Genomic DNA, 14,560 nt, shown 5'->3' on the forward strand with positions numbered 1-14,560 from the left:
CAGGCCAAATTCAGCCTGAGGGCCACGAGTTTGCAATCCCCACGGATTGTGGGTTGTGAGTAGCATCTTAATTCAACCAAAAGGGATCTGGAGTTCCTGGCATCCTCATGTAAGTGACTCAGAGAATCCAAGCCCACCGGTTTGTTCCCCGCCCCCCCCCCGCCACCCCACACGCCTCACGTCTGCCAGCTGCCTCCTACTTCCGGAAATAAAGGTCCCTACCCTGCGGGCCAAGGTGACCTGAGCAGAACGGTCTCCCGCAGCGTTCAAGGCCTTCTTCCCAGCTTGGCACCCCCAACAACTCAGGGAAAGAGGAGGCGCTAACACTCGGGGGCTAACTGAATAGAGCAACCTTCTTCCAGCTAGAGGCTGGAGGGCGGCGAGGCAGTCTTGCGGCACGAATTGAGGTCGCACCGAGGTTTAGAATAGGGCAGGGTCTTGCGCAGGCGAGTTTGGGGGCCTCTGCGGCATAGCCACGCCAAGATCCAGTCCGGGTGGGGGCGGGGCCTCTGCGGGACGGGGCGGGGCCTCGGTGCAAGCGCGGGGAGAGGGCCTCTGCGGCAAGAGGGCAGGGGCGGGGCCTCGCGCAGGGACTGCCTATGCCAATAAAGGCAGCGCATGGGGGGCGGTGCTTCTGCGCGGAGCCAGCAGTATCTCCGCCCCCATCTTTCTCACTCTGAGGCGGTGTTGGGGGCCCCCTAGTGCTGATCCTGATCCGCTCAAGGCTCCCGGGCGGCATCCCAGACCTCTGCGGGCCCTCGCCCACCTCAAACTTTCGGCCTCAAACATTCCGGCGCCTTCGTGGGGGTGGGAGGGTGGAGCACCGGAGGCCAGGGCTCTGCTGGCTGCAGGGGCAGTTGCCCACTTCCCTTCCCTTTAGACAAGTTTTTCTGCTTTGGGCAGGTGCGCGCGGGGCTTTGTGCGTGTCCACGTTCTGGAGTGGGAGAGGTCTTTCAGCGCTCGAATGGGAGCGCGCTGGTCTGCACGTGTTGGCCAGCGTGCATGCACGCGTGTTTGCACGCTCGCGCGGCCAGAGTGTGCACACTCGGGTTCGCGCATATGGACCCACGGACAGGCAGCGGGTCCGCACGTGAGTGGGCATCGGCGCGCCTGCGCTACCTGTGCGGCCAGTTGTGAGCCCTTCCGCCCCAACGCTGCGACGGCATGGGGCTTCCCTAGATCCTGCACTCCCAGCTGGCACTTTAGGGACTAGCAGGAGGCGCCCGAGGCCACCTTCCCGCCTCCCAGCCAACTGCGTGTCCCAGCCCCGGGGGCACCCTCCCCGACCTGCCATCCGGGGGACAGAGTGGGAGATGGAGACGCGAAGCCAGAGGTGGCCAGTCTTGTACCTGGGCTGTGTGTGCCAGACCCCAAAGAGCACAGAGGGGTAGGCTGGGACCTGGAAGACCCGCCGCCACGTGTCGCCCCCACCCGGCGCCCAGCCCAGCCCTGCCGGTGCGGCTCTGGCTACAGACAGATTAGCTTTATTCATGGACTCTCGGGGGGCGGCCGGGCCCACCCGCCCGGGACACGCTCACATGGGGGGGATGGGGACTCTCCATGCCACAATCACAACACACGACGCCCGCGTTCGGACCGGGCCGGCTGGGATGGGGGGCGGGGGACATGGCACAGCCTGGCTCCTGGTTTTGGTTAAAAAAAAAAGGTTCTCGAGGTTAATGGGAGTCGGGAGGGGTGCTCTGGGGCTGCCCGGGGGCCGCTTGGAGAGCCACTGTCGGGGATCGGGGAGGAGCCGTCGCTCGGATCTTCGTTTAAAAACACATAGAACATGCTACATCCGCGCAGACGCTGGATGGGAGGAGGCAACACTGGAGGGGCGAGGCTCCCAGCCGCGGCCGCAACCCTGGCCCTGTCCACGCCCCGGGGTTGGACGCGGGCGGGTAGGACAGACAGATGGACAGACACTAACACAGGCTCCGAGGGAGTTGCCTCAGAGCGGAAGGAAGATCTCGTGATTGGGGAGAAGGAGTCAAAGGACAGCCCTGGCTCTGGGGGGCGGGGCAGGGACAGGGACAGAATTGTGCTGCTGGTGGGGGCTCTCCTGGGCCCCTACGCCTCTGGCTCATACTCCTGATATTCCTCCTGCATCACCGGGATGGGGGTGGAGTAGAGAAGAGCAAAAAGGAGGAGGAGTTTGAGACCAAGTGGCCAAGCCCTGGCCCAAGAACCCTCTCCCTCAAGGAGGAATAGCACATTCCCCTTTTCCTGGGCAGAGGAGGAGCCTGGAAGTTGGGGACAACAGAGAATTCTTGGGCAGGTGTGCCTGGGGCCCAGCGCTAGACCCTATCTGCCCTCTCCTCCCTGCTCCCACCTCCTGGGGCCTGGGTTCTAGAAGAGGGATGTCAAGCTCCCTGGCCCAACCATGTCATGCCAGGGATGTCCCACCCCAGCTAGGGACGGCAGCAATCATCCTGGATTCCCAAAGTCCCGCCCAGCCCTGCTGCCCCCTCACCTGGGGTGGGTCCTCATAACTCTCCCCTTCTGGCTCCATCAGGGGCTCAATCAGTGGCTCCTCAGCAGCTTCCTGGGCCACTTCCTCTGGCTGTGGGCAGAAAAGGTCAGGACTCGTGAGGACAGCCAGGATGCCCCCCAAATTCCCACACTGGTAAGCTTTGGGTGGGTTGGAGTGGGGAAGGCTAGGGTGGGTTGGCAGAGCAAGGATAATTTCTAATTCAGTTATTTATTTGGAGTGCCTTGGAAGTGGGATGGAGGTGAAGGGGGAAATTCCCCCGAATCACAGTTGAAGTGGCAGCATGGAGTGGGAGCTGGCTCTCCACACCGCTCCCCCAATGCCTGGCAGCCTCCGCACTTCCACCATTTGGGTACTCAGTCACCAGCTTATGCCTCATCCTTTGTGTCAGGCTCTGTGCTGGGCATCGGGACCCCAGAGATAACCCTCAGGCTCCCCTGGGCTGAAGGGAGCTGGAGGCTCAGGGACAGGGCTGGGCAGGGGCTCTGAGCCATTCCCCCGCCACCTTCCACTCATCCCTCCCCCGGGCCCTGTGTGGCCTCGTTTCTTCAGCTGTTGCTATTTTAAGATAAGCTGGAAGCCACAGCTCGTGGTGTTGCTTGGATGTGTGAGCTAAGACTCTCCCCTCCCCGCTGCGTCTGCTGCCCAGACAGGCGCAGACCAGCGGGCATGCATGTGGGCGGGCTGCCAGACACATGGCCAGCCACCTGCAGGTGACCACATATATGTGAACAAACACGGGACTGAGCTGGCTACACACACAAGCACACGCGATAGCTTAGGATCCATGCACAGCCTGTGCAGTGCCTCATGTGGGGCTGGCACACACCTGGGATCCCGGAGCATTGGTGCTGGGGAAAGCCTGCCCTGACCACATCTGCACCCTGGGTGTCCCAGCTCCATCCAGGCAGCGTCAGCTCCTTCACATTACCTGTCTAAGTGGGCCCTGTGGGCACATGAGTTTCCAGCTCCTGACCTGGCTCATTTCCCCACTGCACAGATGGGTATGCCAAGGCCCAGGAGGTGGGGAAATGTTAGTTTGCCCCCAAGTCACCCAGCTATGACCAGAACCCAGGGATGGAATGTAGTGCTAAAAATGCCAGCTTGATAGCTGGGCGCTGTGGTGCGTGCCTGTAGTCCCAGCTACTTGGGAGGCTGAGGCAGGAGAATCACTTGAACCCGGGAGGCGGAGGTTGCAGTGAGCCAAGATCGCGCCACTGCACTCCAGCCTAGGTAACAGAGTGAGACTCCATCTCAACAAAACAAAACAAAACAAAACAAGCCAGCTTGAGCACATTGTTTGGAAACAACCCAAATGTCCAACATCAGTAGAATGGATGTGTGCCTTGTGACCTAACGACACAATGGAATACTACACAACAAGAATGAAGAACAACAATGCATACAAGAGCAGGGCTGAGTCTCACAAGCTTCCTGATGAATGGAGGAAGCCAGATACAGAACAGAAGAGCATGGCCTTCATGATGACTTTTTTTTTTTTTTTTTTTTTTGAGACAGTCTCACTCTGTGGCCCAGGCTGGCACGCGGTGGTGTGATCTCGGCTCACCGCAACCTCAGCCTCCTGGGTTCCAGCGATTCTCCTGCCTCAGCCTCCCAAGTAGCTGGGATTACAGGCATGTGCCACTGCATCTGGCTAATTTTTGCATTTTTAGTAGAGATAGGGTTTCGCCATGTTGGTCAGGCTGTTCTCAAACTCCTGACCTCAGGTGATCTGCCCACCTCGGCCTCATGCCTGGGATTACAGGCATGAGCCACTGTGCCCAGCCTCATGATAACATTTACAAGAAGTCAAAAAACACCCAACTAGTGTTGTGCTGATAGAAGCCAGGAAGCAAGGCCAGGCATAGTGGCTCACGCCCGTTACCACTCCCAGCATTTTGGGAGGTCAAGGTGGGCAGATCACTTGAGGTCAGGAGTTTGAGACTAGCCTGGCCAACATGGTGAAACCCATCTCTACTAAATATACAAAAATTAGCTGGGCGTGGTGGTGCATGCCTGTAGTCTCAGTTACTCAGGAGGCTGAGGCAAGAGCACTGCTTGAACCCAGGAGGTGAAGGTTTCAGTGAGCTGAGATTGTGGCACTGCACTCCAGCCTGGGCAACAGAGCGAGACTCCGTCTAAAAAAAAAGTCAGAAAGCAGTTCCCCTTGGAGGGTGATAGGCAGGGCCAGGACTGAGGGGAGGTGGGTGAGGCTCCTGGAGTGTAGATGTTAGGGAGGCCTGGCCTCCGTCTCCTGGCCATGCAAGTGAGACTCCATGAGTGAGTGCCCCAGACACCTCTTTTGTCTCCCCCTAGTCCTGGCCCTGGGGATAGGAACTGGAAGGGGTCACAAGGTGGGGTCCTGGGGGGTAGTGTTCTGTCTCGAGCTGGCTACTGGTTACAAGGGGAGTTCCCTTTGTGAACATTTCATGGAGCTGCCAGTTTTCCGCATGTACATTGTACTTCAATAAAAAGTTCACTTAAAAAAAAACCCATAGCCTGTAATCCCAGATACTTGGAGGGCTGAGGCAGGAGGATTGCTTGAGCCCAGGAGTTCAAGATCAGCCTGGGCAACATAGCAGGACCCCATCTCAGAAAACAAACAAACAATCCCAGCCTGGCCACCTGGTAGCTACCTGGCATCAGGCAAGTCATTTTGCTTCTAATCTCAGCAGCCTTGCATGGGAAACGAGGCTGGTGAGGATTCCATGATGATGGATGGAAAGCATGCTCGAAGCAGAGAGTCTCAGAAATGCAGACCATGGGCCTGCATGAGTCCCCCATGCCGCTGGTGGCCCAAGGGACTGTTGTCTGTGTTATAACTCTATGATCTTGGGCTCCCTTGGGAGGGTAGCCTTGAGGCGTCAACAAGCACCAGTAGGAGAAAGGTGACCAGAGAGAAATGATTCTGTGCAAACACCCATCACAGCCTGGGGCTAACAGGCTGAACCTGCCTCTCTTTTGCACCCCAGCTCGCAGCACTAGGACTGGCCCTGTGCCATCACCAAGCGACCCCAGTGACATGGCCTGAGCTTATCCTCCTGACCACCTTATAAGGGAGGCAGGCAGGAACTGGGGTCTTGGGCAAGTGACTTCACTTCTCTAAACCTCAGTCTCTTCATCTGTAAAACGGGCTGGTTATGGTGCCACATTGGGAAGAGTCAATGAGTTAGTTCATCTAGAGTCAAACATCTAGGACAGTGCCTGCTCATGAAAGAGATCAGTGAATGGAAGTGATTATTGGTAACATGATTATAAGAAATGGGAAGTCATGGCCAGGTGCAGTGGCTCATGCCTGTAATCCCAGCACTCTGGGAGACTGAGGCAGGTGGATCACCTGAGGTCAGGAGATCGAGACCAGCCTGGCCAACATGGTGAAACCCCGTCTCTACTAAAAATACAAAAAATTAGCCGGGTGTGGTAGCGGGTGCCTGTAATCCCAGCAACTTGGGAGACTGAGGCAGGAGAATTGCTAGAATCCAGGAGGCAGAGGTTGCAGTGAGCCAAGATCGTGCCATTGCACTCCAGCCTGGGCAACAAGAGCAAAACTCCATCTCAAAAAAAAAAAAAAACAACAAAAACAAATGGGAAGTCATACAGATAGTAAAATGCAGAGACAGGGCTTGAACTAGAACTTCTGAGTCAAGATCCTGACTTCCAACAGTGGAAGGAACCAACTGTGCAAAATGACAGGAGTGGAGGGCAGCGTGGGGTCTCCCACAGCCTGGTGGATGCACTCATGCTGAACGTACACTGATCACCCAAACCAGACGCTGCAGAAGGAGCCCCCATCCCCATGGAGGCAGGGTCTGCACGTGTCCATGGACAGACACAGAGCATTCACAGCGAATGCCTGCACACACATGTCATGGGGGGTCCACTTCCAGGCACACCTGTGGTCACAGGATCCCCTGCAGGCAGACCCAGACTGCTTGCGTGATCATGTGGCCACAATCTCTTGCGGGGCATTCACTGTATGCAAACCCAGCTCTTTATATCCATGGTTCTCATAGTATGCTCCCTGGAACTGCGGCATCAACCTCACCCGGGTACTTGTTAGAAATGCAAATCCTCCAGCCCCACCTCAGACCTACTGAATCAGAAATTCTAACGATGGGGCCAACAATCTGTATTTTAACCTGGCCTCTTGGTGATTGATACACACTCAAGCTTTGAGAATATCTAATCTATATTATCTCCAATCTGCATGAGATTCCTATTGTGTTCACTCGCATTTTACAAGTCAACTATCAAGTTCAGAGACATGGTGGGAACTGCCCAGGGTCACACAGCCAGGAAGTAGTGGAGTTAGGATTCAAACCCAGCTGAGGTTGGGGGTAGGTGGGTTCAGAGCTCACAACTCTTAACCCCCTCTTATCAGGGGGTCCTAGTAGGGGGATCTGTCTCCATGCACACATGAGTGGTTCCCAGGGCTCCCCTGGGGAAACACAACTGCACAGATCACACCCACCCCAGCACAGCTCCCACCTGCTCCAACCTGCCTCAGGGCCTTGGTACTCGCTGTTCCTACAGCCTGAAATTCGCTTCCCACACATCTCAAGGCTGCCTCTCTCATCCCTTGGGTGTCAGCTCAAATGGTTCTTCCTCAGAGAAGTCTTCCCAGCCAAAGTAGCCCTCTCACCCCTTGCCTGTCTGTCCCATCGCCCTCTCTGTCTTTTCTCTGTAGCACTTATCCCCGCGGAAAGCATCCTGCCTGCTGGCTTGCGTTTTACTATCTTCTCCCACTACAATGTCAGCTGCAGGAACGTAGGAACCTATTCACTGCGGCAGCCTCTACAACAGTTCCTCTCTGGCATGGATATTTGTTGAATGAAAAGAAATGAATGAACAATCATTGACACATGCAGACGTGGCCAGAAGTCATCTGGGTCACGCTGGCAAGCAGGATACACGCAGACAGCCAGGTCTGGGTCCCCATCACCGGGAGCATTACACCCATGCACGCCTTTATTCAGTTACATTCTGAGCTGAGTCTAGCACGGGCCTGCAGGATGGGAGGCAAAGTGGCTTGTGTTCCAAGCTGGTGGCAGGATTAGGGGGGCGGGGATGGTGACAGGTTTATTTGTGTGCCTGGTGTGTGTGTGTGTGTGTGTGTGTATGTTTGCGTGCATGTGCGGGTCAGGAGGATCGCTTACCTTCAGATCAGTAGGGAATTCCTCCCTCTTCACCAGTCCTGTGGCTGCTGCGATGTTCCCTGCCCCAGAGAACACAGCTCCTCCCAGATGTGAGGCCTGTTCCTTGGTTTTTTCAGCCACTGGAGCAGGGAGGGGGTTGAGGAAGGGGTTTGGGAGCCAGGGGGAACCACTGATGCCCCGCCTTGTAGTATCCCAGGGCCTGCCCTCCCCACGGCGCATTCCCGCGGAAGCCTTGGGAGTCTCCCCCGCCCCCGCCCTCTGGTTCCCGGCCAGATCATCCGCCTAAGTGAGAGAAGGGGCTGGTGCCAGGGCTGGGCTGGTACCTGAAGCCACACCTTGTACCACACCTTCTCGGGTCTTGCTTCCTGCAGGGAGAAAAAGCGGCACATTTAAGGACTCTGTGCTGAGGGAACAGAAACTCCAGCACAGCATGGTGATTACAGAGTGGGCATCCCGGCCCCATCACTGCCTCCTTGGGTCCCCACATCCTACAACCTGCACCCCCATGTTAACCCCCGTCTTATCACTGCACTGGGCCCCACACCTCTGTCTGCAAGGGTTGCAGTTCTCTCCCACCTGATGCGATACCCCACCCCTCTAGTGGATGTTGGCTGAGGGCCAGTGCTGTGTCAAGTCCTCTGCCTGCCCCGCTGCACTTCACTTTTCCCCAGCCCTGGGAGGCGGGTGCTGTTATTGTCCCCGTTTCAAGGATGGAAGCTCAGTGTGGGTTCCACCACTAGGAAGTGGCTGAACTGACATTCAAGTTCAGGCCTTTCTGACCCTAAAACTTCAGCTACCAACCACTCTAACAGCATGTAGCCCAGGATAGGAGGCAGGTGGGGGTGGGAGTAGGGGTGGAGCTGGGAGGCCACAAAGCCATGTATTTTGAAAGGTTCCCCTCGTGCCCCATGCACCACTGCCCATAGCCCACTGCCCCACTCCATTTCCTCTAAAGATTCTCTTCTCCTAACGAGGGTGCAAACCCCTTCTTCTGGCCAAAGTAGGAGGTGTCAGGCTCAGGGTGGGTCTAAAGGTGATGTGCAGATTGTAACTGGCACCCGTGGCATGGGCTGGGCCTTCCTCGGAGGGTAGCAACTTGATAACTTCAAAATGGCTGGGGGCCGCTGGGAAGGCCAGAGGGCCTGATCTGGGCTGGAGGATGAGAGCCGGAAACGGGGTGGGGAGTATCCCGTCTGACAATTTGGCAACACAGACAACAGTGATGGAGCCAGAACTGGGTGTCTAGGCAGACTGAGCCCAGCAGGGGGGTGGGGGAGAGGCTGGTGTGGGAAGACAGGGTTCTCAGGGCGAAGGCCAACCAGCACCCAGAGACAGGAGGGGCAGGCTGCATGCTCCCCTTTCACTCCTCCCACAAAACATCAGTTTCCACCTACTCTGTGCCAGGCCCTGGGCCAATCGCTCACTGTCTGAAGTGGGTAAGAGAAGAACAGATTCAGTTCCTGGACCTCAAGTAGTGGGGAGAGGACTTCCAGCCTCCAAGGACTGACTATGTGAGGAGGGAAGGGACACTGCCTGGGCCTTGAGAAATGGGGAACAGATGGACATCAGAAAGGAGATTGCAGAGGGTATCCCAGGCCCAGGGACCCACACAGACAAGGCAGAGCAATGTGCTTTCAGGACAGTCCATGTGCCAGGAGCCATGGGTGTGGTGGGAAACGTAGACTGAGGCAGGACCATGAAAGGCACTGAATGCCAGGGTACAGGGAGCCGAGGCTTTAACTTGTAGGAACTGGGGTCCATCAGGGGCTCCCAGGCAGAGGCAGGAGCAGGAAGTGCCAATCTAAGGGTAAGAGCAGCATGGCTTGGAGGGGCCAAGTCTGTTATCAGAGAGAGAGTGTCAGAGAGCCAGAGGCCAGCAGGAATGAAAGACCTTGGGGAGGAGGCAGGAGGGAGGCCAGAGCTGGGATCAAGCAGCCGTGCACTTTAGCCTTCTCCCGGTCTCCATTGCCACCGCCCTCGCCCCTGCCACCCTCATCCTGTGGCCTCATCAGGCCTCCCTGCAGTTGTTCTGTCCCCAGAGGCCCAAGTGACCATTCTAAACTAATCACATCATGGCAGTCCTTTGCTTACAATCTCTCGTGGCCATCATAACAACGTTTTGCCCTGGCCTGCAAAGGGCCCTCGTGAACTGTCTCCTGCCCATCGCTCTGACCTCACCTCCTACCACTACTTCCTGCCCTGCCCCCAGCTCACCCCAGGGCCTTTGCACCTGGCTTTTCTGCAGCCCTGCCCCCCTCTTATTACTCAGGGATGAGGCATTCTCTTCGGAGAGCCACTGGATGTCAACTCGCACTGCTGAAATGCTCTGTATCACCATCAGGAGATCAGGAACCATTCTTTCCTGTTCACTGTGAAACCCCAGCATCCGCAGGATGCCTGGCACATAGTAAGTGGACACAAAATATTTTTCAAATGGCCACAATCCAAATATGCCACGACCCTGGGCAAGTTATCCAACCCTGGCCTTTCTTCTGATACCAGCCGGTGGTTGCAAGGAAAGTGGATGGGGAAGAGAGCTGGCAAATGTAAAACCACAAGAGTCGTGATGCAGGTGGACCTGGAACGAAACTCAACTCGGCCTTGGAGGTGCTGGAGGGAGGCGCCACAAGGGGAGGGGTGGGGCTTCAGAATCTATAAAGCTCCGTTCAAACTCCAGCTTCAGCATTTACCAGCTGCTGACCTTGGGCAAGGTACTTAGATCTCTGGGAAGCCCAGTTTCCCTTATCTGTAGAATGGGCCGGAGCATTACATGAGGAAATGGATATTATGACATTTTACCCAGTACTTGGCATACAGAAAGTGTTCAACACCAGATAACTATTAATAATGGTTATTATTAATAACCATTATAAGAAATGGAGGCTGTCTGCTTTCATCACTGCACCGGTCCCCGGCCTTTCAGCTGGAGCCCCCCACCTCATCAGCCCGCCCCGTGTCCCCATTTCCGGATACAGACCCAGGCTTCTATGGGCTGGCTATGTCCCCTGTGACCCCTGCTGACCTCGCCCCATCTGCTGACTCATATTCTCCTGCCCAGAACCCCTCTCCCCGGGACCCGGCCCCAGCTCCACACTCTTGGGGGACCCCCAGCCCTGCAGCCCCAGAAACCCCGCCCCTCGCCCACCGACGTAGAGGACGCCCTCCTTGGTCTTCTCCGCCGCCTCGGTGACCCCCTGCTTGGTTTTCTCCGCGGCTGCCACAACGCCCTCCTTGGCCATGGACAGGCCCTTCATGAACACGTCCATCCTGGCGGCCTGGGGAGGGCGATACACGGGCACCGGTGCACTGACCCCGCACTCTCACCCCAGCCCCTCAAGCGAGACGCAGGTGACCCCCTACTCCCGAGACCGCGGCGCCCTTCTGGACCCTGAGCCCCCTCCCGCTTTCCCCTCATCCCACCCCACTCCCCAGTGCGAAGCCTCAGGGCCGCGGAGAGTCCTAGCGTCCTTGAAACCCGGGGACGCGGGAGGGGCCACTGCCTCGGTTATCCGGGCCCTGCAACCTGCAGCCCCGTCGAACCGGAGTGCTGGGTTCGGCGCGAAGATCCAGGACCCGCCTGTACACGCACGGCACAGTCACACGGTCATGCACACAAACATACACCACGGACAAGCTCACGTGCACACACAGGACACGCAGACGCTCCAACGCGCACGAATACCCCGACCCACACGGGCGCGGACACACGTCCCCACAGCCGCCCGGGCAGCTGCAAACACCGGAGCATACTCACATACTCCGCGGTGCACATTGCCGCGCATCCCCCGGATCCCCCTCCATTTTCCATCCCCTTCCCCAGCTCCCTCCTGCCGCCCCAGTCCCCTCTCCATCCTCATCCCGTTCCCCATCCCCGGCGCGCGGCCGCCTCACCTGGATGCGGGGCCGGGGCTGGGGATGGAGCGGCGGCTGCGGCGGGCGGACGCGGGGGCTCCGCTAGGCCAGGCCGGGGTGGACTAGGGGCCGGAGGGGGGATAGGGCCGGGGTCAGGCGCTCGGGTCGCGGGTCCTGAGCAGGAGCGCAGCAGTGCCCGGGTCTCGGGTTTGTAGCCAGCCACCGCTCGTTCCTCGCGCCCTGCGAGCTCGCGCGCTCCGGCTCCGGCTCCGGCGCTGCGGCAGCTCTGAGCTCAGCGCCCCCCCTGGCGGCCGCGCCGCCCCTTCGGCCTGACTGACAGTGGGCGGGGAGGGTGACAGCGCGTAGCCGATGAGCCTCCCGGGGCGGGCCCGGGACGCGCCCCTGGGAGCCCCGGCCGTAAGACTCGCGTAGTCTGTTGGGAGTTGGGGGAGGGGGACAATGCGGCGTGTGAAGAGTGGGGAAGAAATCACGCGACTGGATTTGGAGTTCTGCTGGGCTCGAATCTCAGCTGTGCTTTTTATTAACCGTGGGACCTTGAGCTACTCGGCTCTCCTTTCTGAATGACAGTTTCCTCCTCTGTAAAACAGGAATGGTTAATTCAACGAATGTTTACTGAGCGCTTAGACCAGTGGTGCAGGTTTAAGGCTGGAGGCAGCGGAAAAGGAAAACAAGGTTCCTGGTCTCGGGAAGCTTACCATGGGGGTGTCTGTACGCGTGTGTGTTCGTGCGCTCAGTGGTGGAAGACAGGACAGAAAATAAACGGATCAACATCCAAAGCAACAAGGTCATTACAGCTTGTAAGTTGTGAAGGTAACGGTGATGTAACACGGGGACTAGAGGAGGCGTGCTTGAGACAGCGTGCTCAGGGAAGGCCTCTACCAGCAGGTGAATTGTAGCAGAGACTCCAGAGAGGCACCATGACACCACGATGGGTGAGGACAAGATCCATAGAGAGTGCAAGTGCAAAGGCTCCAAGGCAGGGCTGTGCTGACAAAAGACAGCGCAGGTGGAGAACAAAACCACTTTTTTGTGTGCTTACGGTGGGGACTGTCAAAATGATCACAGAATGCCAGGCACACAGTAGGCCCTCAGTTGGTTCTATGATAGAATTATGCCCAAGAAGCTGTAGTATCCCAGAGGAAAGGGACTCTGACAACTTAGGGGAGTCAGGAAAGGACATAAAAAAGAGGTGACACCTGAACTGTGGCCTGACAGGAAGGGGAATATTTCATCGAGCAGGCTAGGGAGAAAGAGAATTGTAGGCTGTGGGTACAGCATGGGCAAAGGCACTGTGGCCAGAAATGCAGGGTGTGTAAGTGACAGGTAATTAGGTGAGGGGGCCACCAGCAGCCAGACTGCAAAAAAAAAAAAAAAAAGAAAAAACCCAACCAACCAACCAACCAAACAAAAAACATTCACAGGCCGCTGGTAGAACTGCAAATTGGCGCAGACATTTTGGAAGGCAATCTGGCAGTGTTTACCAAAAGCATAAATGCATGCGCCTTTGGAGCCAACAGCTCCCCTTCCAGGAATTGATCTCATGCGACTCTAGTCATACATGCACACAAAGATATCTGTGCAAGGATGTTCACTGTAGCATGTTTTTTTGTAGCGAAAAACTGAAAATGATCATCTATACAGGACTGGCTAGCTAACTGTGGCACGCCCACCCAGTGCAATGCCACACTGTGGTTGGCAAAGATGAGCTAGACCCATGTGTGCTGACATGGGAGTGTGCCAAGATGTGGTGGTAAGTGTGAGAAGCAAGGTGCCAAACTGGAATGTGTGGAATGAGCCAATTTTGATACAAAGGGAATTATATTTTATGTATAAGTATTTATAATTTTCTATGTGTCAAATATATATTTTATACTAACATATACATACTTATCACATACTATATACGTTATACACAGACACCTTATATACAAACATACACATATTTATGGCTAGATATACAATTCTTTTTTCTTTCTTGTTTTTTTGAGATGGAGTCTCCCTCTGTCGCCCAGGCTGGAGTGCAGTGGTGCAATCTTGGGTTACTGCAACCTCCACCTCCAGGGTTCAAGCAATTCTCCTGCCTCAGCCTCCCAAGTAGCTGGGAGTACAGGCATGTGCCACCACACCCAGCTAATTTTTGTATTTTTAGTAGAGACAGGTTTTTACCATGTTGGCCAGGCTGGTCTCGAACTCCTGACCACAAGTGATCCGCCCACCTAGGCCTCCCAAAGTGCTGGTGTTATAGGCATGAGCCACCTCACCTGGCCACACCTCTGTAATAATTTCTGAGAAAACTGTTAAAGGGAGTTGCACCTAGGAAATGGGACTGAGAGGGTTCAGGGAAGGAAGTTTCACATTCCATTGCCTTCCTTACTGGTGCTGTTTGATTATTTTCCCTTGGATAGTATTTTACTTGTGTTATTTTAAGAACTAGCATGGAGGGTACCTGCAATTATTTTTGGTCTCTCAGCATTAAAATTGCCCCCTTCCCATGTTTAGAGGGGTCCCCCACCTTCTGAGGCAGAACCCACCTTCCCCTCTGAGAGATGACTATGCCAGATAATTGCTTTCTCAGTCTTCCTTGCAGCCAGGACATGTGACTGACAGGTGCAGCTCCAGACTTGGGACCTGAAGCTAGTCCCAGGAAGCAGCAGGGAAGCGGAGGGTGGGGTGGGGGGAGGGCTGTGTTCTGGTGTGGAAAAGTGGTGGTGGCAGCTCCTGCCAAGGACCATTGGCAGCAGTGACACTCACTGTGGGAGTGTCCAACACCAACAGGACAAGCTGCACTGTCCATGCCCAGCCATGGCATCGGGATTCTTCATAGGTCTGCCTGGTAGTGGGATTTGGGGCATCATTTCAGGCTGTGTGGTCTCCAGTGTGGATTTTCTAGCTATCCTGGAGATTATTTGAGCTGTCCAGTTTTTTTTTTGTTTTTTGTTTTTTTAAGAGATAAGGTTTCACTGCATCACCCAGGCTGGAGTGCAGTGGCACAGTCAATCATAGCTTACTGCAGCCTCGAACTCCTGGTCTCAAGCGATTC

The 14,560-nt window shown here is 56.1% G+C and overlaps 1 protein-coding gene across 3 annotated transcripts; it reads right to left on the reverse strand.

Annotated features, from left to right (window-relative positions):
* Positions 1 to 1,468: 1,468 nt before the first annotated feature.
* Positions 1,469 to 11,787, reverse strand: SNCB (synuclein beta). Of its 3 annotated transcripts, XM_001136728.8 has the most exons (6): positions 11,539 to 11,787; positions 10,793 to 10,922; positions 7,971 to 8,012; positions 7,648 to 7,766; positions 2,474 to 2,563; positions 1,469 to 2,103 (listed from the first exon to the last, which is right to left on the reverse strand). In XM_001136728.8, exons 2-6 carry the CDS (start codon positions 10,911 to 10,913, stop codon positions 2,071 to 2,073), a joined length of 405 nt encoding a protein of 134 aa, XP_001136728.2. In that variant the 5' UTR covers positions 10,914 to 10,922; positions 11,539 to 11,787; the 3' UTR covers positions 1,469 to 2,070. The 3 variants fall into 3 exon arrangements, with proteins under 3 accessions (XP_001136728.2, XP_009448484.1, XP_009448486.1); XM_009450209.5 differs by lacking the exon at positions 1,469 to 2,103 and having other exon boundaries at positions 2,372 to 2,563; XM_009450211.5 differs by lacking the exon at positions 1,469 to 2,103 and having other exon boundaries at positions 2,372 to 2,563; positions 7,983 to 8,012; positions 11,539 to 11,780.
* Positions 11,788 to 14,560: the final 2,773 nt, after the last annotated feature.

Source organism: Pan troglodytes, chromosome 4 (assembly GCF_028858775.2).
Source record: "Pan troglodytes isolate AG18354 chromosome 4, NHGRI_mPanTro3-v2.0_pri, whole genome shotgun sequence".
NCBI lineage: Eukaryota > Metazoa > Chordata > Mammalia > Primates > Hominidae > Pan > Pan troglodytes.